Source organism: Chroicocephalus ridibundus, chromosome 3 (assembly GCF_963924245.1).
Source record: "Chroicocephalus ridibundus chromosome 3, bChrRid1.1, whole genome shotgun sequence".
Lineage (NCBI taxonomy): Eukaryota > Metazoa > Chordata > Aves > Charadriiformes > Laridae > Chroicocephalus > Chroicocephalus ridibundus.
In genome coordinates this window covers 12,849,571-12,876,348 of record NC_086286.1, presented here as the reverse complement: position 1 = coordinate 12,876,348, position 26,778 = coordinate 12,849,571, and the positions used below count along the sequence as shown (strand labels likewise).

At 43.0% G+C, this 26,778-nt stretch overlaps 1 protein-coding gene across 1 annotated transcript; it reads right to left on the bottom strand.

Annotated features, from left to right (window-relative positions):
• Positions 1-585: 585 nt before the first annotated feature.
• DTD1 (D-aminoacyl-tRNA deacylase 1) lies at positions 586-26,778 on the bottom strand. The gene is made up of 6 exons (XM_063328063.1): positions 26,627-26,778; positions 23,387-23,477; positions 20,272-20,507; positions 12,935-13,032; positions 3,026-3,202; positions 586-1,184 (listed from the first exon to the last, which is right to left on the bottom strand). The coding sequence occupies exons 1-5, from the start codon at positions 26,667-26,669 to the stop codon at positions 3,047-3,049; spliced, it is 624 nt and encodes a 207-aa protein (XP_063184133.1). The 5' UTR covers positions 26,670-26,778; the 3' UTR covers positions 586-1,184; positions 3,026-3,046.

The window sequence follows — 26,778 nt, the reverse complement described above, 5'->3', positions numbered from 1 at the left end:
TACTGTAAATAAAATACGCATTTGGATTAAGAACAACTATCATCAGAGAGTTAGCCCTATAATCAGGTAAAGACAGTTGTGCAATAAGCATCCTGGCTCTGATGGTGGCCATGGCAGATGGCTAGTGAAGACCATGAGGCCAAGGCAGGCCTGGAGAGTACCCCGTATAAAAGGTACCACCGCCACCTCTGAAAGAAGTCAAAGGTGTCACGATTTGCAGTCTTTCATTTCCCCTGAAACATCCTTGGCTTTAACACCCACAGGACAGCAGTTCTGCAGCTGCTTCTCAGCTCTTGTGTTTGCTGGCAGCTTCCAAATGCTGTTCTGCCTCTGATGAATCTGACAGCAGGCGCATGATACAGTCAGCTGCTGCGGCATTTTGATAGTCACCATGAAGTACCTAAAGGACTTTGATGTGTTGAAAAGAGCAAAGATTTCAGAACAGCAATCTGACTTCCAAAGGAGAGGTGGGTGAGTTACGTTAGTAGATGCTTCTTGGCTTGTAACTTTTGCTCTGTCACTCACATTCTCGAATACATCACTGTACCTTAGGGAATGCAACACACAAACACCAACAGGCACTCAGCTAGCATCATTTGTTTAATAAAGTCTTTTCTGTTTTTAAAAAAGTTTACAAGACAGATGTGTTCCACATGATAAACGACTAGCGGCTGATCTTTCCTTTTAATAACTTAATCCATGCAGAAGGACTGGACTGCCTAACTTGGTGTTACATAGCAGCTGAACAATATACCAAAATATACACAGATCTACACGCTGCCATGGAAACAGGTAGCACGTGACACCATAGAGTGAGAATCAAAATACAAGCCTGCTTGGATAATTTTCAGAATTCAAGTGTAAGTTTAAGGAAAAACCCTGATTCGTTTTTGAAATGGAGCTTATGTACTGAAAGGTCTGCTACAATCTGCCTACAGTCACCCTTTACTCAGCAGTCATGTGAAAACACATACACAAAAATGTTATGAGTCCTTTTTACTACTGGTACTACACATCAACAACTGAATCTGATAGCATTGCTTTGGTTGTTTCAATACAGAATGATACAGGTTTCTAATGTCTTAGATCTGTTTTCCCATTTTCCATTCTTTTCCAAAGCTGTTGAAGAGTGGTGCTGAGGTGAATGTCTGTTGGGTCTCTCTTCAAGAATCCAGTACAAGAAACTGTGGAAGGCAAACAGACAGGAACATTACTACAAGTAGAGTAGAAATAGAATATGATGCCTTCAGCTCCCATAGGACAAGTACCTTAATTGTCACAGCATGAAAATTAATGATAGGTTATTGGTATATCACATTTTAGCAATTTTCAGCTCCCTAGAAATGTTCAGCTCCCTAGAATTTCAAATGCTATTGGATAGGTCAGACTGACCAAAGCACTCTAGAAGGCCTGCAAACTCCTGCTCTCTAAAATGTTCTTATTTCAACACACAACCCAGCAACAGTGGGGGAAACCTTATATTCCTGTACATCCTGCTATATTCCTATAGCAGCAAGGCCAACAGTTGCTGAAAAATAGCACATCCTCACTTTATTTTCCAAGAATATGTTCTCCTTCCCAATGTGCCTACTCGTCTCCAATATTAAAACAGGAAGGTGCACTGAACATAAAGCCAAAGAGAGCAGAACTCATGTGATTCCAGCTGTTGTATGATATGACAACCCACAGAACCATTTCACACCAGTCTTGAAGCTTCTCTCCGTGAGGCCAGTGAAAAAAAGCCCACGGACTTGAGAATTTCTTTGATCTCCTTTCCAGGCCAATCCAAAACAAAATTTCAGTATTTCCAGAAATCTATTCAATGCCTTATGCAAATTCCTTTATATTAGTACTGCATAGATAATAGTAACTTCTGTAAAACAGAAACCAACCCCCAATGTCTGACTACTGGGAAAATTCATGGGTTTTTTAAATTTGTTTTTTTTAAAAAGCAAGTTTCTGAGCAATGCGTGATATTGAATTGTATAGATCACAAGCCAGCCTGAACTCTAGGGATGGGAAAACAAGAGAAAAGTTAGACCTTAACTTTGCAAAGCTGTTAATAATTAAACTGCACAGCCAGTCCAGGACTTCAGCGTGCAGATGAGGGAAATAATGCTTTCTTGAGAGCCTGGGCATGTTTCAAAGTTCAAAATCAGCAATGTAGCTTTTTTGGGGAGTTGGGGGCACGGAAGGCAACGAAAGCTGTGTTCTCAAGACTTAAAGATGGCTGGAAGAGTATGATAAATACATATCTACAAATGTAGATAATCTATGAAAAAGGACTCAGGTCTATATTCAGAGAGCTTAATTCAATTCACTCAGGTCCAAGCACATCCGGCAGGTCAAGTGCCTGAAGGGAGAAGAAACCCCAGTTCTCTCACTGAATTCAAGCAGCAAGTCTGGCTCTCAATGCCTGGCCTAATGTTCTCTAATTAGACCGTGAAGGTGTATAAAATAGACTCTTATCAAGTCATTCTGGAAAAGAAGAAACTGAGGAGGGAGAGGTAGGAACCGTCCTAGGAAGTTGCATTTCTGGCCTGTCTCCAGCTTCTAAAATGTTTTTCACTTCCATTGCTGGGGACTATGTGTTATCTGGATATCACAAACGGTGGGGGCTGTTCCAGAGTGACCTGCCTGCTAGGTAAAGGCAGAGAGAGAAAAACAACCATCTATCTCCACTCTGAAGAATACAAAGCAGGATTCCGAGTTAAGTCACTGTTGTGCTGAAAGACCAAAATTTTAGATTTTCTACGTCAACCTGGAAACAGTCATGGATGGGCCAGACTCACAGACACACACCTCCAGCCAAGCACACAGCTGGGAAGAGATTTTCACCCACTTCTACATTCTGATGTGCCGACTGCAGACAGAAGCGGAGGTTACCCACCAGCAAGATTATCAGCATTTCACTGTTCAGCACGTCTAATGCAACTCTCTGTATGCGCTGCTTCATCAAAGCACCCAGGGTTAGAGACTGCCAAGCAGGAGGACACAGCTTTACAGAGGAGTGGAAAAGCCAAACCTGAGGCCTGCTTTGGATGAGCTAGGGCTCTCTTTCTGAAGACACATCTCCTTCTGCTCCACTGCTTGCGCTGGGGTCTTCCTTGTTACGGGGGGCATTTCTTTCTCTACTTGACTCAGAGGGCACCTTGGTTCTGGTCTTCTCTTTTCTTTGTTGCTGTTTTTCAAGTTTTGTCAGCTATTCACAAAGTAAGGAGAGTGAGAGAACACTTAATGGAACAAAACCATTTCAGAAGAATGTTTCTAAAAAATCATAAATGTAAGCATTTGTTGAAAACTTGCAATTCATATTCACACCACCAATATATATGTCAATAAAACAGACAAGAAAAAAAACACCAAGGCCTAGATTTTCAGGTATTTGGAGAAGACGCTGAATTATCATCTGCTAACATGATCTCCCCTCTAAGTATAAGAGAAGCGTGCACGGTCAAAGGACTACCCTCTACTTTTCAGAGCTCCTTTTCCGCCCAACACAATCTGCCAACATGGAAAATAATACAACACAAGGACCAAAAGGGGGAGCTGGATTCCACCAAACTCCTCTTCTGTTTTGGGTGTTAAGTGGCAGTTTTGTAGTTTCAAAGTTGCTGACAACAGATGTATCCCAAGAACAAATTTATTTTATTCTTTATTCAAAGAAAGACATGGATAAACCTTAACAACACACAGAATAACCATTTCAAATCAGCTTGGACAAAACCCTCGGCTAACAGTGCCTTGCCATGTCTCAGCAGAAATGCTTTCAATGCTATTAAAAGAGTCAAACTTAAGTTGCACATAGCTGTCACTTCTACATGTCTTTCCCATTTTTCAGACAAGCAGGTTGCACTAGGTTCTGGGGACACTACAAGTGATAGCTACTTAAGTCACTACACTTTCTGTAGTTTATAAGGTTGGTTTGTTTCTGTAATCTACAGATTTTCCCAATGCTTTCACATTTCCCCCAAGATAAAGCATACTAGTCATAAATCATCATTTCCTGGCCAGAAGATCTCTTCTGAGGTGAAATCTTCATAGAATCAAATAAGATAGATTATGTGTGTCAATCATAAATTAGACAGGCTTACAGAACACGCATACAAAGACGCAAATCTGAGCTCCAAGTCGGTAAGAGCTAAGAATGCAGACTGCAGAGCCTTGGGAGGATGCATAATATCCCCTTGTACCTTTTCCCACATATACACCCTCCCTGAACACCTGTACACACGCACTTTATTCTGACACAGAATATTCTTAGCTGGCTATTTCACAACTAAAAGTAGTTTATTTTTATTATGTGAAATGACAGAGTACAATTATTTGTTTGTCTAGCATGACCCAGTCCTCAAGTCAGACGCATGTATGTAACAAACGTGTTGGCATGACACAGGCAATATTTTAACTCACATGTCAGATAACATGCACACTACTCTTCTGCCAACAAGCCTATTTACACAGCAAATGAATGTTAAAGGAAATTGAGAAAGCGAGTGCATCTGCAGGAAGGGAAACAAAAGTTTGTGAGTCCTTAATATTAAAGGTACTCAACCTTAACTAATGGTACTCCCACGGTCTCTATGGAGTTGAGTTTTATATTTGCAAATGGTACTGGGGTCATCCAGCTGCTGAAATCAGAACTGGGGTTTCAATGATCTTGATGGTACAAAAATGTAGCGGCAGAGGGAAGGCACACTACATTAACTGCAGGCTGCAGAGACCTGAAAGCATAGTTCCTAGGTTTCAAAATATAGATTCGTACACATTTAAATAACTACGTGAGAAGACAGTGCATATTCATCATTCCTCACCGGCCCTCAACCTAGCAGTCAGTAACTGCAAAGTACCCCTCAACACAAGAACCCCCATCACCAAGCCAAACCACAGTCAAACCTGCTGCAACAAACCTATACACAGCTGTTGCGACCTGTACCCCCTTCTTTTACTGCAGCATCGAGGATCCGAGCAGTGACCCTTTTTCGACAATAATGATGCTGAAAAAAATTTCTGTTACCTCATAGTTCTGTAACTTATAACTCCATGAAACTTCGTTGTTTCTGTAAATAACATGATTACAGAATGACATGATATTGTCTCTTCTCTAACAAGTGTTTCTTATTACTTGAAAGAAGAAAAAGCCTAAGACACGTGACACCAATAGTTTAAATTGAGTTACCTTTATCTTTGTGAAGGCTGTGAGCTAACCCAATAAAGCTAACCCTGGATTTTCAAAACATGAAAAACAGTATGGTATCACACTGTGAACTTTGTGTTATGCAACACAGAATACACATCCATAATGCATATTTGTGTTCATATATAATTTACATATAGAGGCAGAAATGGCTCAATACATGATGGCATGTCGTATTACATGCCTCTACTGGCCATTTTCCAACATGGTCTTGGGGGCAAATAGAATTCTCTCTTAAGACTTCTGAAGTATGTATAGTTATATATACAATTTTGTAAATATATATATAAACACACATATAGTCCGATGTACAAAGGGACCATATTTTCTGTTGAAATCGGAGTAGCAAGCATTCACATCCTAGAGTAAACAGTATGCAACAGATGGTCTCAGAAGTTATGACATGCATATTTATCATAAAGGACCTCATAAGTTACCTAATTCTGTAACTAATTAGTTTGAGAACAATGTAGCGCAGAGGGCAAACAAAACAGCAGATACACAGAGATAAAACCAGATCCATCTTCACACGTAGCTCTGTAGCGGACCCAGAGCTCTACTACTCATGACTACTCAACTACATCTCTTCCTCATAGGCCAACATCTCTAGCAGATGGAGAAAAAACAGGAGCTGGAATAACCTTGGAATATTAAGAACAACTTCTAGGCTGGCATGATCTGACAGCAGCATTCACCCAGCTCAAAGCAAAATGACGCAAGTTCATTTAGATTAGGGGAGAGGATAATTTGATAAACTGTATTAATCCAAATCTCATATAAACTGGATTTACCTTTTTTTTAATTATAACAAATTAAAGCTGAAGTTCATTTATGAACTGTTTCATCCATCTAAAACTCAAATAATACTGAAATAGATAAGGATTTCTGTGTACCTGTGGACATAAACACACATACGCATGCTCTCCCACCTGTGCATACACCGTGATCAGTCTATGAACAAAAGTTCAGACATAAAGATTAAAATGCATTTCTTTGTACTCAAAATATACAGTCTTATTGTTACTACGCAGGCAACAAAAGAATTACACATCCCCAGATTTTTTCATTTCTGTGCTCTAAGGTGCTTGAGTAATTCAAATAGATGTGTTATAGGAGTACAGGATGTGTTATAGGAGTACACTCCACCACAAAAGACCTGACCGTGAGCTGAAAAAAGTTACAACAGTTAACTTTTTGGTATTAAAATGAATAAAACTTCAGACACACAGGTCCGGTTCAATGAAACATATCTTTAATGCTTTCCATATAAGCACAGAGTGTGTTCCATACTCATCATCTCATCTGCAGAAATATAATGAGCTGTTTCTGGCTACTGCCTTATGACGTTTGCTGGCTAGCTGTAGAGACAGTGCACCTGTACAGAAAGTGTCTAACTCAGCATTACATCTATAAACCAAAATTCATTCTTTCCTGAGACATCTTGAAAGACTCCTAAAGATTCGAAGTGTGGACATCTTACAGCAGAAGCAGCACTGTCTCATGGCAAAAGTACTGTCTCTGCCTAAGATTTAATGCAGGGCTGGTTAGCAGCATGTAGCAGTTACATCTGCACAAGTGCTGAAATATTCACATTTATATCACAAGACCAGACACCCTGCACATTAAGCTATGACATGCTGCATATAGGCAAAAATTCGTGCACAGGATTAGAATAAGTGCCCCTCAATCTGTTAAGGCAGTCTAACTATAGATCTAACAGTAGTAACGAAGCCCAAAAACTCACACAGAAAATAATGTAAACCTGTACACATCAATCCTTTTATCTCAAGCCACAGTACCCTGGAATCACTTCATGTTACAAATTTGGCCAGAACCAAAACCCACAGGCTGTTCAGAAGTAGTCCTTAATGGTCCCTTGCCAGCATCCAAAAGCTGTGCTTTGGGGATCAATACCCGGTCTGACCCAACTGCTGAATTTCTGAAGCATGAAAGAAGTCAGAAAAGTCCTGAAACATCTTAAGTGTTTAAGACCATCTCCCTCGAGACCACAAGAGTGCAAGAGTCCTCAGTCAACAGAAAGCAACTTTTCTTTTCTCACACTGTAATATACAGGTATTTTACATTGCTGAGACACTACCAATGAACTAATAATCTCAAACTATGTGGATGCTGCTTCATCCCCAACAGACTGACCAACGTATAGAGTAATAGTTTTGCAAAAGGTCAAAATTTACATTCGGGTTGACAGCTTCTTTGACAAATTCTAGCCTGATGCAATTTAATAGTACATGACAGACATGAAATTTTTAAAATTTAATAATTACAGTGCAAAGCACTGTGAAAGAAGGTTTCACCAAGGCAGAAATGTCTGCCATTATGTCAGCTGTAATACTATGCCACATCACTTTTGCAATCAATTTGCCATAGCAAAAACATGAAAACAAACTGGCATACCAAGTCTCCCACTTGAAAATGGTAATAATGCTCCAGGTTGGTTGTTTTGCTGAAGTTAATTTCCCACATTCAGAAATGCCTTAGTGTCAGCCTTCCTTGAAGTTCTACCTTCTTGCATACAGAAACATATCCTCTGTTTTCCTTTTTCTCTGTGATCACTGTGTACACAGAGGCTGATTGCTGCTCTAGAGACAGCTTTTCCTTTTGCGATAGCCATGAATAACACCAGGAAGAAGTGAATGACACCAACAAGAAAATTATTTTGTTAGCAGTCTGCCAGAAAATCAGTGGCAGTGTTCATGTTTCTGGAACCTCAAACCACAAGAAGATCTGCAGATGTATATTTTAAATTTCAGTAGTGGTGTACCAAGCTGCTACAATTTCAAATTAAAAAAAAATTAAAATAAATCACAAGAACTTTAAGGACAGGTTACATTTCAGGAAGAGACCAATCCTTCAAACTGCTGTAGGGCATTACAAATCTAGCAGTTTAATGTTAATGCCACTAAGCCAATGACAGCACTGAGATAAAATGATTATCAGAGGTCTACTGCAAAAATAAATCAACAGAAAGATTGCGACAGAAGGCGGCTAGTCTTCACAATCTGTTAGGGAGATGGCAGATCATCTGACTTTTTCCTTTCCGCATATCTATACCTTAGCCTTATGATCAAAGTGTTATTAGGAGCTTTTTTTCTCTTTGAGAAGAGAACACAATCCTTTTGGCCAATGAGCACCTCATGCAAGGAATTATACACTTCATTTTGTTCCTAGAAGAAACATGAGCAGCACACAATTAAGTTACACTACACAGGCCCAAAGCCTGGGGCAAGAAAAGTGCTACCAGCCCTTCATCAGTTAGCCTGGTCTACCTTGCTGCCCAGGGTCTTGGAAAAATTCCCAAGCCAAGCAGTCTAGCAGCTGCACGGCTTCCCCGCTTGTTTTCCCCAACTTGTTTTCTTTATCACCAGTGATACAGATAACCAGTTGAACTCCCTTTCATTCATTTTCCTCAAGAAAACTTTCACTATAAGAAAATGAACTCATAGGGTATTTATTTGTTTCTTCAAAGTAAGCTCAAAAACTGCAACTGGAAGAAGAGAAATATCAAAGTTGGCAACACAAAGCTGGCAACAAAATATGTCAGCTGACAGTGACAAGTAGAAGACTGTAGATTGTATGTTCACACGGGAAGGAAGAAAAACTAGGTGACAAAAAGCAAATTCAAAGACAACAGGAAAAATCCATATGCTGCAGACAGAGGCCCTCACTCTACAGTCATTTATCATAGTTTAATATCATAAAACATTTGACACAAGCTGCATCAGGACTGTACTACTGATCACACAATTCCACGACAATCTCCATCCCTCCCTAAAATGAAAATGCTGAACCAACTCCATACTTGGGGAACTGAAAACACCTTCAGCTACATCATGTTAAAATGTTCTAACTGAAAAGTGACAGAAAAGTTAAAATACTAGATTTGGGTTTTCTCCACATTCAGCAGAGAAATCACTTTTGGCTACACAGTTACGAGAAGTTTTTAAGGCATAAATGATAGAATATTTATGTGGAATTCCTTTAATGGATTTTCTGTAATCGAGATCCCCCTGCCATTTAAAAATGTAGGTTACTTAAATGTCAGTGTTGAGAAGTTCCTCTCTCGTTCAAAACACTGACATTTCCAAGGGGTCTACATTATTATTTACTCCTCATATATACCAAGCGTGTGCATGCTGCTTTACAGTACTGATAGAGGCAGGTTCAGTAACAAAGATCTGCTCCAATGCTTTCATTCTTCTTATCCCTCCCACTACAGCGTCCAGTTCCAAAATATGTTTTAAAATACAATGTGGTTTATTTCATTCTGGACAGTCATGGAACAAACAGACCCACAGAGATCAGTTCGGCATCTAAGTAGAATATATGCATTAAACACTGAAACTGCTACACCACTTTCCCTAGCAGAAGTAGTAAAAATGCACAGAATATTTCCAAACTGAATTCCATGATTATCCATAATGCTTTCAAAGTTCAAGGGGATTTTTTTGAGTTGTCACCATGTCACCTCCCCAGGCACCCTCTAAAACCTCTTCCTGCTCCATTTCTGTCTGGCTGCTTCTACTAGCTAGAAATTCCTACGAAAAAATACAAAGTACATCTCCCTAACCTCCCCCAAAACATGATATAAACATACAAAGTATTCTGGGCACAGCTAACCTAGTCTCAGCAATGATCACAACAAACTTCAAGATAGTACAGAAATTTGCTGCACTCTTAGTGCTGACCTTTGTAATTATCCACATGGATGCGTGTAAGTTCAAAAGAAATTATCCCAAATTGCTTTATTGTTAAGGCTGGAAACTACAATGCTTGTGATTTGTACTAGAACATTATGAAAAATCCTTTTGTTTCCTGCATCATAGCCAAGAGTGAAGAGAAATACTTGATCTACCCTTACTCTCAAAGAAATGTAGTCACTATTATTGAACTCAGAACAGAATCACTGCATGTGTTTATTGACCTTCTTCCATTTTATGCCTTTTTGTTTTCATATTTCTTATCCAGTTTCTAATCTGTGACTTTATTTTGCCTTTCAAGCAAAATTTCTTGTACCTCAGACTTACCAAAAAGATGCTTTAAGAGCTTAATTAAACACCAGCTATTTTTTTCTTTTTCTATCATTCCATTCACGTCCAAATTCCAAAACAATCACAAGTCTTCAGAAAAGGCCCAGCAATCACTAATTACTGCTGTTGTAAGAATCTTCTGATTTACTTCATACTTTTGTTTGCTTACTATTAAAACAGATGACAATGGAACTGAACAGTTCACAACAAATTGAACTGTAGTAGCTTCCCCTGCTTACTAGGCATTCAAAAACAGTTGGCATATTCTCTCTTTTATATATATATATATACACACACGCACACATTTTAGATACATACATATACACACACATATCTATTTGTTGTATGAGGAGGACTTCTTTTTTTATGAATTTTTTTATTAATTCCATAAGTGATTTACTTCCTCTCTAGCACAAGGATTATAAACATACATTTGGATTAGTTAATCCAAATGTATTTTACTAATTACATTGCTAAGGAATTATAAAAATCAGATTACCATTTACAACCACAGACAATCACTCCAAAAAAAGAGGTATTTCACTGTCACATCCACTGACATAAAAGAGCTATTCATCAGCAATTATTTGTCTAATCTCTTTCTGTTAACATCACATTAAACACTGCAGGATCGTTTATTTATCTCTTCTTCCTAAAGCAGAAAGCAAAAAGATAAAAACTACACCATCGCTAACCCTTAGCTCCCATGCTACAAGCAAATCGACAGACTATGAGAGCAAAAAAAAAAAATGCAATGGGCAGGGAAGAGAGAAGAGAATGACAAATCCAAATTGGTTCTTCCGCATCTCACGTCTTCTATGATGGGTGACAGATGATGGCACACATGTCAAATAGTACCAGCAAAGAATGCTTAAGAGTGTCAGAAACAGCAATGCCTCCACCAGTGTGTGTTAAGGTCCCCATATGAGCTGAAAAAGACACCCAGTAACACTTAAAAGAGCTGCCAATTTTCAAGTAAATGGGGTTCTTTGAAAAGTGGCATAGATTAAAATCTTTGTGCATCTAAAGTGCACACAGCTGGACTGCTTTTTCGGTGTCTGTGCCACTGCTATAGCTCCTCCATTTCTGTGAGAAGCAAGAATCCCACACATGAGGACTTGCAATGAGCTAGAACTGAGGGTGGCTACGAAATGCGTGTGAACAGCACATTGCAGAAAGAAGGTAAGAAAATTTATGTTACTCTTATTCTCATATAAGGACTGTCTGGAACCCACTCAGATAGCACATAGGACTCTGTCTGTCCTCCTTTTCACAGGGTCCAGGCACAGACTCAGTAAGAAGATACTTGGTGTAACCTTACCTTAGGACAAATGACAGTGCTCTAAGCACATCCTGCCCGAGAAGCCTCATCTTTGCTGATGAAGAATGAAGTTTAAGGAGGAAAGGAAGGCAATCAGCAGGCGAGATTGAACAGAATCATTCACATTAAACAGGGAATTCATGCCAGACAAAGTCTGAAAATCAGCATCCTTCCCAGTCTACAGTCCACATTATGGCCACCAGGAAGGTGTTGTCAGATGGGAAAAGCAGGCAACTGTGAGGGCAAAACCCTTAAACAGACAATGTTCCCCAAGAAAGAGAGGGAAACTTGCAAAATCCAGCACGCCCTGGTGATTCCTCTTGGGTTATTTTATACTTACACGTAGGACAGGACAGCTGGGGTAAAAGCTCTCTCAGTGGTCTCCATTTCAGTCAGAGACTACACCGTGCCATCCTCCAGTGATCCACCCACCCTTACACCAATTATTCACACTAAACTGCTTGAGCAAAACAGACTGGTCACCAGCTTTGTCCTAGAGACCAAGACACCACAGGCACCACCATCTCATACTAAGAGGCAGCAGGACACGATGCTGCCATCCATCCTGCCACTAACGCCCTCAACTGCAGGCTACAGTAAATGCCTCTATACAAAGGATACAGCCACCTGCAACTGAGACAGAGCCATGCAAGAGCATGGAGAATTTGTGCAGTAAACATTGCTCAGTGGCATGAAGGTAACATGTCTTTTCCTATTTCACAAAGAGCTGGAGCGGCAAAAGCAGAGGGTCAATATTGCCTTAAGTACCACAACTAAATCTCAGCCTTAACAAGTCTATATCATAAGGGGAGGGGTGGCTGGCACACCGGAAGGCTGTGCCACCATACAGAGAGACCTGGACAGGTTGGAGAGTTGGGCAGAGAGAAACCTTATGAAATTCAATAAGGGCAAGTGTAGGGTGCTGCACCTGGGGAGGAATAACCCCCTGCACCAGTACAGGTTGGGGGCTGACCTGCTGGAGAGCAGCTCTGTGGAAAGAGACCTGGGAGTCCTGGTGGGCAACAGGATGACCATGAGCCAGCAATGTGCCCTTGTGGCTCCTGTGCACCCTGCTCTAGGTGACCCTGCTCTGGCAGGGGGGTTGGACCAGATGATCTCCAGAGGCCCCTTCCAACCCTTATCACTCTGTGGTTCTGTGACCTTTACCAGGACAGCAGGCAGCTATCAACAGACCAGGGAACTGAAGAAAACAATGCAATTATTTCAATTTTCAGAGGCTGCACAGGAAGTACAAGGTCTTGATGCCTAAGGAAATGTACACTGCTCATAACAGGAATGCTACAAATTTGCAGACAAGGCACAGCCTATACATCCACCCTTTCCAAACAGACCTTCTGGCTCACTTACCTGTTTAGGGTCAACAGTGGCAGCTGGGGACTCCAGTTCTATTGTTACAGGACCATCATTCTGGATGTGTACCTGCATGTAGGCACCAAACTTGCCGTCTGAAAAGTGAAGGGACAAGAAGTGCTGAGGGCTCTTGGAAGGATAACACATACCAAAATCTCTACCAAATGTGCTACTAAAAAAAAAAAAAAAAAAAGAATACATAAAAGGACAACCAACTAACAAACTGCAGAAAGCTACTAAGAAACACAGTCTACGTGCACCCAGCTATGTGGTCTGATATTCAGAGATTATAATTATGCAGCTAAGTACAGAAATGTCCACAAAACAAATGAAGTCTACAGATAATCAAGGTGCTCACAGTTCAGGATAGGCAGGATAGTTCTCACAGACCAGAGATGAAATTTTAAAAGATGTAGCAACAGCTAAGCCTAGGGATCCAGTCCAGCTAACCAGTTGATGTTTTGAAGAAATCTTAAATATAGGCAAAAGATAAAAAGACCCAAAGCCTGCTCTGAAGCATGGGACATTGAATACTCTAGAGCAGGGGACACTGGGGTGCAGCTCAGTCCCAAACTGCAACAGCAATTTCTACATTCCTGTTTGCAACCTAGGCCGTTCTTCGACAAAGTTTGGCAAAAAAGGCGGAAAAAACCAGTGTCTCCCCTGTTAACCCTGCCTACTTCATAGGAATACACTTCTGAAATCAGAAATGTCTATGTCATTTGTCATCAATGGCATTTATTAGCACACCAGCTGAGGCACAGACCACATTTTTGGTAAGCATTTGAGAAGTTTCCACCACAACACACCCATGATATTTTTATCCTGCATAGTCTACAAAAGCCATCCCTTTGCATGCTCTCTTCTCATATCTCATTTTTCTTTCTGCAAATTCCTTGCTCCATTTTTTCTAGTCCAGCTTTCTACTCCTCAAACTCATCCCACCCCTGGCTGAGTCTATTTGACTGCTCACTCCCACATGTTCTCTTCTCCTGTCGTGCACACTTGAGTAGCCTTTCTAGACCCTCCTGTAGGGACAGCAAGAAGAGCAGACATTAGCATACCAATACAAATGCATGGAAGAGAAATAGGTGTACTACAGCACGCAGACAGCAGATAGCTAAAGACTGGAACAGTCTCTCCTACTGGGAAGGCAGGCCTGGACCCTGCTCAGCAACACGACCAAAACTGCTTTCAGCACCACCTCGGTCAGTGAGCAAGAACATGTTGAAAGCCACAGGCTGAAACTTCAGTGGAGCAACCACCCACTGGGAATATTTACACGAGGTTTTGTATAGCTACACAGCAGCTTTCCACGGCAACATGTGATGCCCCTGACTGAACAAAGGTCAAAACAAACTGTCCTGATTCTTCAAAAACAGGCTACTGGGGACAAATAGCTCTGGAAGAGTTTTCAGTCTTTTCCAGTCACATCCTGTGACTAGCATTTGCTTAAAAGAAAAAGGAAAAACAAAATGCATGTTCAGGCCTGTCCAACACATATGGTCCATATCATAACAGATGCTGCCCAACTCCTTTTCCAAAGGCGGTATGCTACAACCCACCCCATGAGCTAGAGATACAAGCTCTGGCAAAGCCAAAAACGATAGCACTGCACAGGAGTTTGCTGGTAATGGTCCGGCGGCCAAGGAAAAGGTTCCTGGACTGATCACTGAAGAGTCACAGCAACAGAAACGCCAATGGGAAGCGGGCAAGAGCATGATTCGAGAAAGTATTTTTATGAAAATGAATGTGATTTACTGAACAATTTTACCAGCTGCACTCCTCAGACTTTCTGCCCCACAGAGGAGGTGGCAGAAGAGAACACCTGCCCAGTGTCACAGCTCGCTGTCTCTATACAGGCTCCTTTCATCAAACTGACTTTCTTCAATGTTTCACATGGGCTGAGAAACTTTATGGGTGCTGAATCCAGGAACCCGACAAAGGCATGGCTGCCACAGCTGCACACTCCCAGGTACAAACAGTAGCAAGGCTGAGCATGTATTCCTGGTAGGCACACACACGCAAACACAGGTATGCTATGCACACACATACATATACCCACACAGCCAGCTGCACAGATACCAACACAGGCATGCTCAGCTCTCCCAGGCGCACAAACAGCACCTACAGCCTCACCTTGAACTGCCCACTGGCTGATTAGGATGAAGGTCCACTGGGGGGAAACACGTACATGTATACAACACGGACCGCTCCAGAAGCTGGGCTTAGACACTCAGTCTGCCCAGTAGCTGCCCATGGATCTTAGCCTCCCCAGACGCTGGCACCTGGGTATACAAGTCCCTGAGGCCTGCAGCCCTGCTCCTGCTGCTGGTACAGACCCCCTCGCACGCATGCACACACACACACACACACACACATCTCCTGCCAGCTCTCCGGCAGTTTGCTGGCCCCCCCCCATCTTAGCCTTAGAGACACGCAGGCACACAGGTCTCTTCCATAGAGACCCCCATCTCTACAGCAGCTGGCCAGGACTCCCCTAGTCCCTCCGAAAGCCAGTTTCTCCTGTGGTCTCACCCTCAGAGACACACACCCAGACCCAGCTCTGGCCACTGTAGCTCCTCGCCACCTCATCTTGCTGGCTATTTGCTCACTCACAGCACGGGCCTCAGACCCATGGTCTGACTCCAGTTCCTGCACTCAGACCCCCATTCACACACATGCACATGAAACAGTGGGTCCCCCACCCAGGAAAATAGTTAGAAATGGACTTTAGTAAGAAGACAATGCTGATCAGGTGCAGGGCATAGCCACAAGTGTACTGGCTTACATGTGGCCGGCCCTTCTCATACCCATATCCTTTTATTTTCCCATGCTTGTTCCTCCCCAAACCACCTAGATCCACCCCTTTCCCTGCCTTTTCTTCCTCATCTAAACATCCCATAACAAGTCTTGTGAGACCGTGAAATGCTCTTCTCCTGCATCTGTCCTGTATCCCTAGGTGGTGACCCACCTCAATCCAAAAGGTGCTCTGGAGAGCCACTCCTGTTGACTCACCAGGATGGGCATCACACCTGAGCCCCAGGACAGCCCTGAGAGGGGCCTGGACAGGGTCTGCGATCCTCTGAGTCCAGAATTTGCATTCTCCTGCCTGCCCCTGTGCTCCTTTGTGTGTGCAGATGAGTTTTGCATCACATAACCTATGAAGAACTACTACAGCAGGAGTGAAAACTTTTTCCCATCTGACAACTCCACTGTAGGGTCAGTACCATCTGGAGGGAGGTGACAACTGAGGCTATGGTGGCATCAAAGAATGGCACATCAGAAGTTACAGGCACATCAACAGTTACTGCTTTAACAAGGTGCAGCTGACTTGATTGAGTAAATCGGGTAAACACACATACCATGAAGCTGTCAGTATTTCAGGAAAGGGTCACTGTATTCTGAATGCTAGCTAACAGTGCAGAAGAAAAAAATAAGACAAAAATATTACAAAGCAAGTAAAAAAAAAATCAAAACAACTTGTTCTCATTTTATAAATTTGCAGGAGGCTGGAACATGTAAAGGGTCCCACTGAGAAAAGATGTCAGAACAATCAAAAACCTAGTGATTATAATTTTCCAGCACAGTTTTCAAACCCTTTGCCACCCATGATAGATGAGAACCTGCAGGGAAAATCCAGGTAGTTTTTCCCTAAACCTGTAGCTTATGGTTTCACTGGTGAATCATGCAGGCACATGTTTTCAGAGATGCCTATAAATGACTCTCAGTTGAGAAATAAATGTTGGAAGAATGCTTGCTACGTGTGGTTAGCTTTATCTGCACATTTGAAGTCTAGCTACCATAATGTGTAAGAGTCTCTTAGAGAACAAATACCAGCAAAAACAAAAAACACCATCTTAACCTTTATTAGTGGGAGCATATCTTTTCAAATAGCTCTTTACATATCACATCATCCCTCTGCTGTACTTTACTCACAGAAAATGACTGCCTTCGCACTTCCCATACAGGTATGGACCTAAAAAAAAAAAAGTAAACTTCACAGGTCCCTCTTTTCAAAGGCTGATAAAGTGGTCAAATAACCCCCTACCTTTATCAGAACACTCAAGGCACTCCAATGCCACAAGCTCTTTCTATCTTGTTTCAGCATCAGAACTACTGTCAAGGGACATCTTTCTGTAACGGCTCCCTCCCATTCTCCCCATACTTACACTTCCAGTCTTTTGACACAAGGTCACCCCAGGTCAAGGTGAATCATAGCTCAGAAAGTTTAAGATTTAGAGCTAATGGAAACAGTATTTAAAACAGAAATGTCTGTTAATACTACCCTCCTCTATAGCCTCTCTCTTCCAGACCTTCCTTTCAAAGACAGGAAGGGTCCCAGCGCCTTGCAACCACCACTATATGAAAGGCAGTGCAGGTTTCAGTCTCAGCAACCTCATTCTCTCAAAGGATTTAACAAGCCAGGGAAAATTTCTTCTCACATTCCAAAATCCCTTTATTGGTCTTAACCCTGTGGACCACCACACCCCCTCATCTTCAAGCTATCAAACATACTGCAAAGGTGATGTTGTCAGAAGCAGCTGCCAACCTCCCTTATCACAAATTAATGTAGTTTCAGGGACGATGGTCCCTGCACAGTATGTGCCTTCCTCATGGGAAACTTATGGATTTTTGTGTTGGCAGGTCCCTTATACAACAAAACCAAAGGGTTCTAGTGGTCCATTTGTCCTCATAGCTCTTTTCAAGAAGTGACCTCACTGTAACACAACTTTTTTCTCTGCAGCTTCAGGGTCTGGTCTTGCCTGAAAGAACAAGGGAAAGCAAAAACCTACTTCCACAATTTCTTCTTAAATCCTTAAATGCCTAATTCCTCCTTAGGAAGAGATGCCTCTTCAGCAGAATCTCCCTCAGTGTTGGCTGCCTGCCTCAAAAAGATGCTTCTGCCTTCCTTCCCTTGTTCCAGTGTCTACCATAGTATCAGTATATGGCAATTCGTATAACCTTTCAGAGAAGGCATTTTTCATTTGTGTTTTATAGTTTCCTGAAAAGGTAAGTTGAGAGACAAGCCTGCCTCCTCTCAAACAGACTGACATCTGTGGCACCACTGCATTTTGCATTCACCTAAGAGCAAAACGGTGGAACAAACCGCCTCTGCGGCGCTCGGACAGACAGGCTTCAAAGGAGCTGATTGTTCTGCACTTGAATGCAACTTTTCAAACTCTGATGCAGACAAATCCCTCTTCTGCACAGGCCTGCAAAGAAACTGAAGACATCATCTCTTCCATCTCTCTATCCCAAAAATCTGTCTGGATTGATTTTCATTTTTCAGTCAGAGGGAAAGGAGAAGAAAGAAACCACTCTCCTTTGATGTTGCTTGTTACCCCAGCAACTTTGGATAAATTTATCACATGACCGTGTATTGTCCATGGGAGACACTAGCAACTTGCCCTTAAATACTATTTCTTTTCCTGCTTTTTATACCACAATGTTCTTCAATATAGTAAGGACCCTTCCCCGCTTTAAGACTTCTTGACTGATCAAGTCACGTCCTTGCAACATCCTCTGCAATAAAATAGGATCCTCAACTATAATTAAAGTGACAAATTTATTCTGCTGGACACCCATCTCCTTGAATTCCTTTTCCTTAAGAATCTGGCATGCATGCCTGCCTTGGGGGCAAAGATGATCTTTATCTTAGGTGAGACAGACAAGCCACATCTGAGATGTAAAGACTTGAAAAGGAGATATAATTTACTTCCAGAATATTTTTTGGACATATCTCAAGCCTCATGACCTAGAAACTTCACACTGGTTTTATTCAGAAGTTACTTCTAAGCTTAACCCCATGGAGGTAATCTTGCTCCAGATAAGAGCATTTAGGAATGTGACAACACTCACAAAGGGAATTAATCAGAGACAATAATTCTGCTTTCAACGTGTACCAAACCTTAACCTGAACTAAACTCCTCCTTGTGGAACAGTTCTCTCATATTTCCTCAGATATTGCTATGAAGGGAGTGAGATGTTTCACACTGCCATGCTAAACCTTACTGCCTCAGAAGACTAAATCCACAATCAAGACAGAGAGTGAAGGCCACAACACACAAGGAGAAGTGAAAGAAGAAAGTCCATACTTGCTTTTAGTTTACCAGGATATAAGGGTACAACTCGATCAAATCTTACCAGAGCAAATCTTATTCCTATTGACTTCCCAGGAAGTTCTGTTACCAGTTTCAGAGGCACAGAAATGGGTCCTAACTTAGTCGTGAGATTCAAAAAACCACATACTCCAAATTCATTAGAACAGAAGTGTTCTATGTTACAGACCAAAAAGAATTCAGGGAAGGGGTATCAGAAGTGCCTTCTTTATCATCAGCAAATATTAACTGGAAGAACATATCAAGCTACTGGAAAACTGACACAAGATGGACATGTTATGTGTGCATTTCACTGTGCCTCCCTGGAAAGCACTGAGATAATTATGTTCATCTACAGTCATTATAGAGATTAGCCTCTAAATCTTTCTCCAGCTACCAGTTTTCTGTCTTTTTTCTCCTTTTTTTCCTCATAAGGAAAGTAAGGCTGACTGTTATCTATTAATAGCCCTCATTTAAAAAACAGTCTTTTCTAGACACTTGTCTTCTGGACAAGTGTATCAAAAAATCAAGCCTAAATATGAGAATGGCAAGAAAGCAAACAGAAAAGCAAACAGAAGAGATTAAGGGTGGATAGAGCACAAACGCGAAGGGAAGCTAGGCATTTTCTGGTAAAGAGAAAACTTTGCATGTATGGCATAGACTTGCAAAAAGGTAGTCTAAATCAAACGCTTTTCTCAAGTAGCACATTACACCTCCCACTGTCATCATTACCATTTAGCAGAATGTAAAGCTAAAGTGACAGATGGAGATACACTGTCCATCACACACTGGCGACGCCTTCGAGCCTGACTAACCACATATGCCTTAGAAAAAATGTTCCTCCTGGATTAATCTGGCTACACAGCACAAAACATACAGACTTTGAAGGAGTCTAACCCCAGAGTTTGTTCTCATGGCTGCAGCCTCTCTGGGTTAAGTTGTCAGAGTCATTGCTCCCATTGTACAGCCAATAACAATACAAGAACATCTACATGTCAAACTATTCCAGAGGAACACCAGGAAATGGCTTGGCTAGACAAAGATGGGACCAATCACCCTGCTGGGCTGCTAGTGAAAATACCATAACATCCCCTCCTCTACTGCCGTGTAAAGAGAGTTCCTTTGCCACACAGACAGAAAATCACAGAATAAAGAAAGTAACAATTAAGGAAGAGCACACACAAACAAGGTTCACCGGTCACATCAAGGACCTTACCAACCTTTTGCCCTTACCTTTAATAAGCTCTGGTTTGTAGGCTTTTCTTAGCTGCTCTAGGAAGTTGTTATAAAAACACTCCGCCTGCTCTGTGGGCATTGCCATGTGGTAGTCGGGCTTGTTTCCTTTCAGGATGCACTGGAGAGTAAATTGGCTCACACACAACACTTCATACTGTTTATCCATCACGCTTTTGGACCAGTGCTTCCCACTTTCATCTTCAAATACTCTCAAGTTCAATATCTTTCGAACCCTAGGAGGAGATAAAGATAATTCCTAAATTGTCCCATGCAGGATCAACAGGTACAAGTTAATGCCTACCACACAGGATGAGATAAAAGGGAAGGCAGATGCATATTTATTCTGCCTCAACATAACAAGATATCCCTTTGTCCCTTCCTTCATAAACCACAGGAATCTCGTCACATCAGGCAGAGCCATAACCAAGAAAGCCCTTACCCATAACATTGTCAGACCATTAATTAACATCATCATTTTACAGTGCATGAGATCAGGACAGAATAGCTGCAAGTTACAGGGTGACATAAAGATGGCATAGGAAGTAAGAAAGCTTACTCTTTACTATCTGATTTTATGTGTCACATCATTATTTAACATGTGAATAGCTTTGGGAATTTTAATCCTCCCACTGCACTGGGAAATCACACTCAGTATGAAATGAGATCATCCTAAACTACGGTTGTTTCCAAACACAATTCACATATATTCCTCCAGCCTTGTCACCTCCTAGCACTCTTTCCAAACCCAGCCCCACAAGCCAGATAAGGACAGCACTTTTTCATCACTATCATAGAATCACAGAATCACAGAACAGTTTGGGTTGGAAGGGATCTCCAAAGATCACCTAGTCCACTCCCCCTGCAACGAGCAGGGACATCTTCAACTAGATAAGGTTGTTCAGAGCCCTGTCCAACCTGACCTTGAATGTTTCCAGGGATGGGCCATCTACCACCTCTCTGGGCAACCTGTTCCAGTGTCTCACCACTCTCAGAGTAAGGAACGTCTTCCTTATGTCTAGTCTAAATCTACCCTCTTTTACTTTAAAACCATTACCCCTCATTCTATCGCAACAGGCCCTAATAAAAAGTCTGTCCCCATCTTTCTTATAAGCCCCCTTTAAATATTGAAAGTCCGCCATAAGGTCTCACAAAGCCTTCTCTTCTCCAGGCTGAACAACCCCAAATCTCACAGCCTGTCTTCATAGCAGAGGTGCTCCAGCCCGCTGATCATTTCTGTGGCCCTCCTCTGGACCCACTCCAACGGGTCGATGTCTTTTCTGTGCTGAGGGCTCCAGAGATGGATGCAGTACTCCAGGTGGGGTCCATTCAGAGAGAAGTAGAGGGGCAGAATCGCCTCCCTCGAGCTGCTGGCCACGGATGAGAGGAGGAAGGCAGGGAACAGTGCACAACTTCAGGTGGCAGCAAAGTGGTGACTGAGTCTTGTTTGTGTTTGTATTAAGGCGATTTTTGGATCTGTGGGGCACAACTGACTGGTTTGGATAGTCAGAGAGGACAAGGAGACTTTCACAAATGAATCCTAAAAAGCAGCAGGCAGACATGCAACCCAGTCTACGGCTGGACTTTGATTGACAACAAGACTGCATGCATGCCACTCTCCTGTCTTTAGTTTCTTCTTTTAGCTTCTACAAATCTGCAGTATCTATAAACAAGACAGTGTATCAAGCACAAGTTATTTCAATTGCAGCCATCAGCCAGACATTTTACGCTACACCACGCTGCACCAGAGGTGAGTCAGTATAAAATAAAGCTGAAACTTTGTTACAGTCATGGAATAGAAGTATAGAAACATGGAATAGTTTGGGTTGTAAGGGATCTTTAAAGGTCATCTAGTCCAACCCCCCTGAGGCACAGTGACAAAAAAACATCCTTGACAAAGACAAATGGAATTGACTCTTGAATGAAATGGATGGTTAAAAGCCTTGGAAGGACCCAGCATATAGGCTTAAATCATCGTCACTGCTGTGTTTTAATGATAAAGATGTTTGCTGTTTCATTTACAGGATTACTAAAGTTTCCTTTAATAGGACTTGAAGAGCCTGGTTAAGCTGATTTCTTTCATTCCTTTTTTTCAGATGCTGGCTTCCTGCCTTTCCTGCGTCAGTCATCCAAACAACATGGTGTTCAGAGCACAGTTGCTACGGACTGCCTGCTTGCAATATTCAGAAGCATTTTTCACATTCACCAAGGTAGGAATGAGAAACAACGATACAGCAAATATTACACACTGAGGAGGCAAACAGTAAGGCAAGCCAATGGAGCATGTCATAATAAAAACACCTTCAGCTTTGCTGCAATTCTCTACAAGTTTCACATGTTTATGTGAGATCTTTGGTGACCTTTAGTTCACATCCCCACTCTCTACTTTCTCTTCCAAATCTGCTATGGGTTGTTTTCGCCCTCACTCACATTCTTCTCTCTTCACTGCTTGAGCCTTTCCTCTTCTTGACATCAGTTAGCTCTATTACCTGTTTCTTCTTTGCCTTCATAAGAACTGGGGTCAGCCCTAGAACAACGAACAGACCGAAGCAGACAGAGGACAACACTGGAGAACTCTCTCTTGCATATGTTTGCTGGCTGAATCACAGTATTTTGTGGCCATGGAATAGATGGCCAGGGCCAGCCCTCCAGGCTGCCAAAACTTATTCACTTCTACAGAAAAGCAACTGACAAGACTATCCAGCCTTTTGAAAGAACAAAATATCTCATTTGCAAGCTAAAATGAGAGTTTGAGGTTTCTGATACAACCCATCCTTGAAGAACGTTTTTTTGGCATAAATTCATACAGTAAAAAGGGAAGACCTTTTAAAAAGGGAGATCAGAAAAACCCAACATGTCGATTCTTCCATTTTGAGTCTCTTCTTGATTAAAAAAAGCACATAGACAGGGAATGGAAACAGGTTTTTCTCAACGGAACATAAAAAGAAAACTCTAACTAAGAAACCTTCAAGATAAAATCTGAAGAAGAACTAACAGGCAACCTGAGTTCCCCAATGGGAGTGCCCCATTTCTCTGGCTACTGCACAGGTGTCACTGATCCAGTGTCAGAAATGCACAAATAAGAGTACAAGGCAAAAAGAAATACGTGACTTACATGTGCTCCAGCTCTCTTTGCGTATCTTCCAAAGAAATGCCCAGCAGCACACAGAGGCCTCGTCCTATTGAACTTATTTGCTCACCACCCACTGGGGAAGGGGGGAAAAAAGAAAGGTAAGCTAAATGCACTGTCTCGTTTTATGACACAAGTAAGTACTGACTGCACAACCATGAAAGCAAACATCACTCTAAACTCTTCTTCTCCGTCTTAAGTTTGTTAAAGAGTAAAGATCACACAGACGCCCTCTTTCAAAAGTCTTCCCACTGTTGGGACTTATTTGTGAGGGACTAGCTCAAGATGCTTACTCCAGTGTTTAAAAACAACATACGAAGATTTTTTTATTATAACTGGATCAGCAGTGCTAACCAGAGAGGTGGCAGAACTCTCTCAAATCCTTGTAAAAATTATCCACCTGCCTGATATCAATAAGTACACTCAATTTCTCTACTCCCCCACTCCCTGCATACTTTGCATAAGTAGTGAAAAGGTGATTTCTACTTGATATAGTCCTCATGAATTTTTTGAAACAAGACTTTTAACAACCTGCAAATTCTACCCTCCTAGTTGGGAACACAACCTCTTTAATGACATTTATAATAAAACACAAACCATCACAGATTCACTGTGTTTTCCTAAGTTTTAAATTATCTTAATTTAATTTAAATCATCTTAACATGGTTAAGCCTGAGATGACTGTAGTAAGATTTAAATGAGGTCTTAAAACTGAAATAGGCGCTAGCTACTCAGCCATTAAAAATAGATCCAGGCTCATACAACTGTGAAAAAAAGCCCCAAACTTCCTGTAAAATGCAAGGAGAGCAGCCCCCCAGTGAAAGCTGAAAGCACCTGTGGCCAGAGCTGGACTATTTCCAGTGGGCAAGAAGCAAACCAGTGGACAAAACTCCTCCCAAAAACTCTTCCTTTCCATCCAATCTGGGTATGAGCCCTCCAGATCAGAAATCTATCCTCCTGCTAAGCACAGCACTATCTCCTTCACAGAGGGACATCTCAAACTCTTTAACAGCCAGAAACAGCAGTTTAAATTCTACCCAGAAATGTGGCAATGTCAGCCACGATCTTGGTGCTGACTGTGTCTGACCACTATTGTACCCCCAGTAACAGCTGTGCACTAAAGCTGTGCTCCTTACTTATTCACAGGCATGCTCTTCCAATGCTTACTGACCATCCACATACAAGCAGAAGCCATTTATTTAACGTGCAGGCTACCCTGCTGCACACCACCTTGGCCCTGGGCCCCAGAGCAGGCACACTTACTGCCTCACATGCAAACTTCACAGGGATTTTAAGCATCTTGAACACAGAAGGTCCAACCAGTTCCAACAGCAGGGACGCACCATTCCTTCCAGCAGCTTAAGCAAGCACCAGGGCTATCACTGGCTGCCTTGACCCATGCAAGCAATGCACGGTGGCGACTGGGACAGCACTGCCAACTCACACAAGCGATGCAAAAAGGTGAGTCGGGCTGCACTGCCAACATACTTGCAATGCAAGGAGGTGACTGCGATTGTCATGCCGACACATGAGAGTCACAGGAGAAGGCATCTGGGATGGTACTGCCAACACACACAAGCAATGCAAGGAGATGACTGCAATTCTAGTGGCAGCACAGGCAAGTCATGCAAGGAGGCAACTGCAGCTGCACTGCCAACGCATGCGAGCAACGCAAGGAGGCAGCTCTGATTGTAGTGCCAACGCATTCAAGCCATGGGAGAAGGTGATCGCAACTGCACTGCTGACACACACAAGCAATGCAAAGAGGCAACTGTGACCATAGAGCCAGCACGTGCGAGCCATGTGAGGAGGCAACTGGGATGGCTCCGTTGACACACACAAGCAACGCGCAACAGTAATTGGGACAGCCCTGCCAACATAAGCAAGCAATGTAAGGAGATTACTGCTATTATAGTGCCAACACATGCAAGCAATGCAAGGAGGCAACTCTCATTAGAGAGACAACACACACAAGCCATGGGCAAAGACAACTGGGATGGCGCTGCCAACACACACAAACAATAGAAGGAGATGGCTGTGACTGTAGTACCAACACACGCAAGCAATGCAAGGAGGTGACTACAACTCCACTGCCAACACATGACAGCAATGCAAGGAAGCAACTCTGATTATAGTGTTGACACATGCAAACTACATCCCTGGCAACTGGGACAGCACTGCTGACACACGGAAGCAATGCAGAGAGGCAACTCTTATTGCAGTGCCCTGCACATGCAAGCCATAGAAGAAAGCGATCACAACTGCACTGCCAACACATGCAAGCAATGCAAGATTACTGCGATTGTAGTGGTGGCATATGCAATCCACAGGACAAGGCAATTGGGATGGCATGGCCAATATACACAAAACAATGCATGGCAGTAATCAGGACAGCCCTGCCAACACAACCAAGCAATGCAAAACGACTGCGACTCTAGTGTCAATGCATGCAAGCCACTCAAGGAGGTGAATGCAACTGGCTTGCCAGCCCATGCAAGCAATGCAAGGAGGAGACTCCCATTATAGACAGCACGTGCAAGCCACAAGTAATAGCAGCTAGGACAGCACTGCCAAAACACAAAAGCAATGCAAGAAGGCAAGTCTGATTACAGTGCCTGATACATGCAAGCCATACGGTGACTGCAACCGCACTGCCAACACACACAACCAATGCACGGCTGTACTCAGGCCAGCCCTGCCAACACAAGGCAAGCAATGCAAGGAGACTACAATTCTAGGGTCAAGACACGCAAGCGGGTGAACGCAGCCACCCCGCCAACCCTTGCAATGCATGCCGGCCATGCAAGGAGGCCACTCGGATTATACAGATAACACGCGGGTAAAAGCAACTGGGAAGGCACTTGCCAACACCTGCAAGCGACGCGAGGAGGCGACCGGGCCAGCATGGCCGGCACACACCGGCAACACAAGCAAAGCAAGCCGACCCACGCAGGGGGACGAGGGGTGTTGTGAGGGGGGGAGGACGACTGCCCACGCACGCCAGCTGTGGGAAAAAGGGAGGGAGATGCCCCCACGCACACACAGAGACAACGTGAGGGGACGGCACTGAGGCGAAGGCGCTGAGGGGCCGCGGCGGGGAAGGGAGGCCCGGCCCGGGGGAAGGGGGAGGCGGGGGCGGGCGGAGCGTGGCTCCGCCACGCTCCGCCCGCCCCCGCCTCCCCCTTCCCCCGGCTCCGGTGACCCTCCCGGTGGCGGCACACTGACCTGTGACGCTGGCCTGGGCCACCCGCTGGACGATGGCCTTCATGGTGGCGCGGCCGCGCAGCGCAGGCCCGGCGCCGGTGTGAGGCGAGGAGGGGAAGGCGGCGGCGCTAGGCAACAGCGGGAGCTCCCCGCCGGCCCGCCCCGCTCACAGC

What these genes read in the sequence shown, in the direction of transcription:
- DTD1 (XM_063328063.1), bottom strand. Translation starts at nt 26,669, where the DNA reads ATGAAGGCCATCGTCCAGCGGGTGGCCCAGGCCAGCGTCACAG. An exon ending in CAAAGAGAGCTGGAGCACAT is followed by an intron (nt 20,508 to 23,386) that starts GTAAGTCACGTA and finishes ATCTCCTCCTAG; the next exon opens with GGTTCGAAAGATATTGAACT. An exon ending in CCACTGTTGACCCTAAACAG is followed by an intron (nt 3,203 to 12,934) that starts GTAAGTGAGCCA and finishes CTTTGTGAATAG; the next exon opens with CTGACAAAACTTGAAAAACA.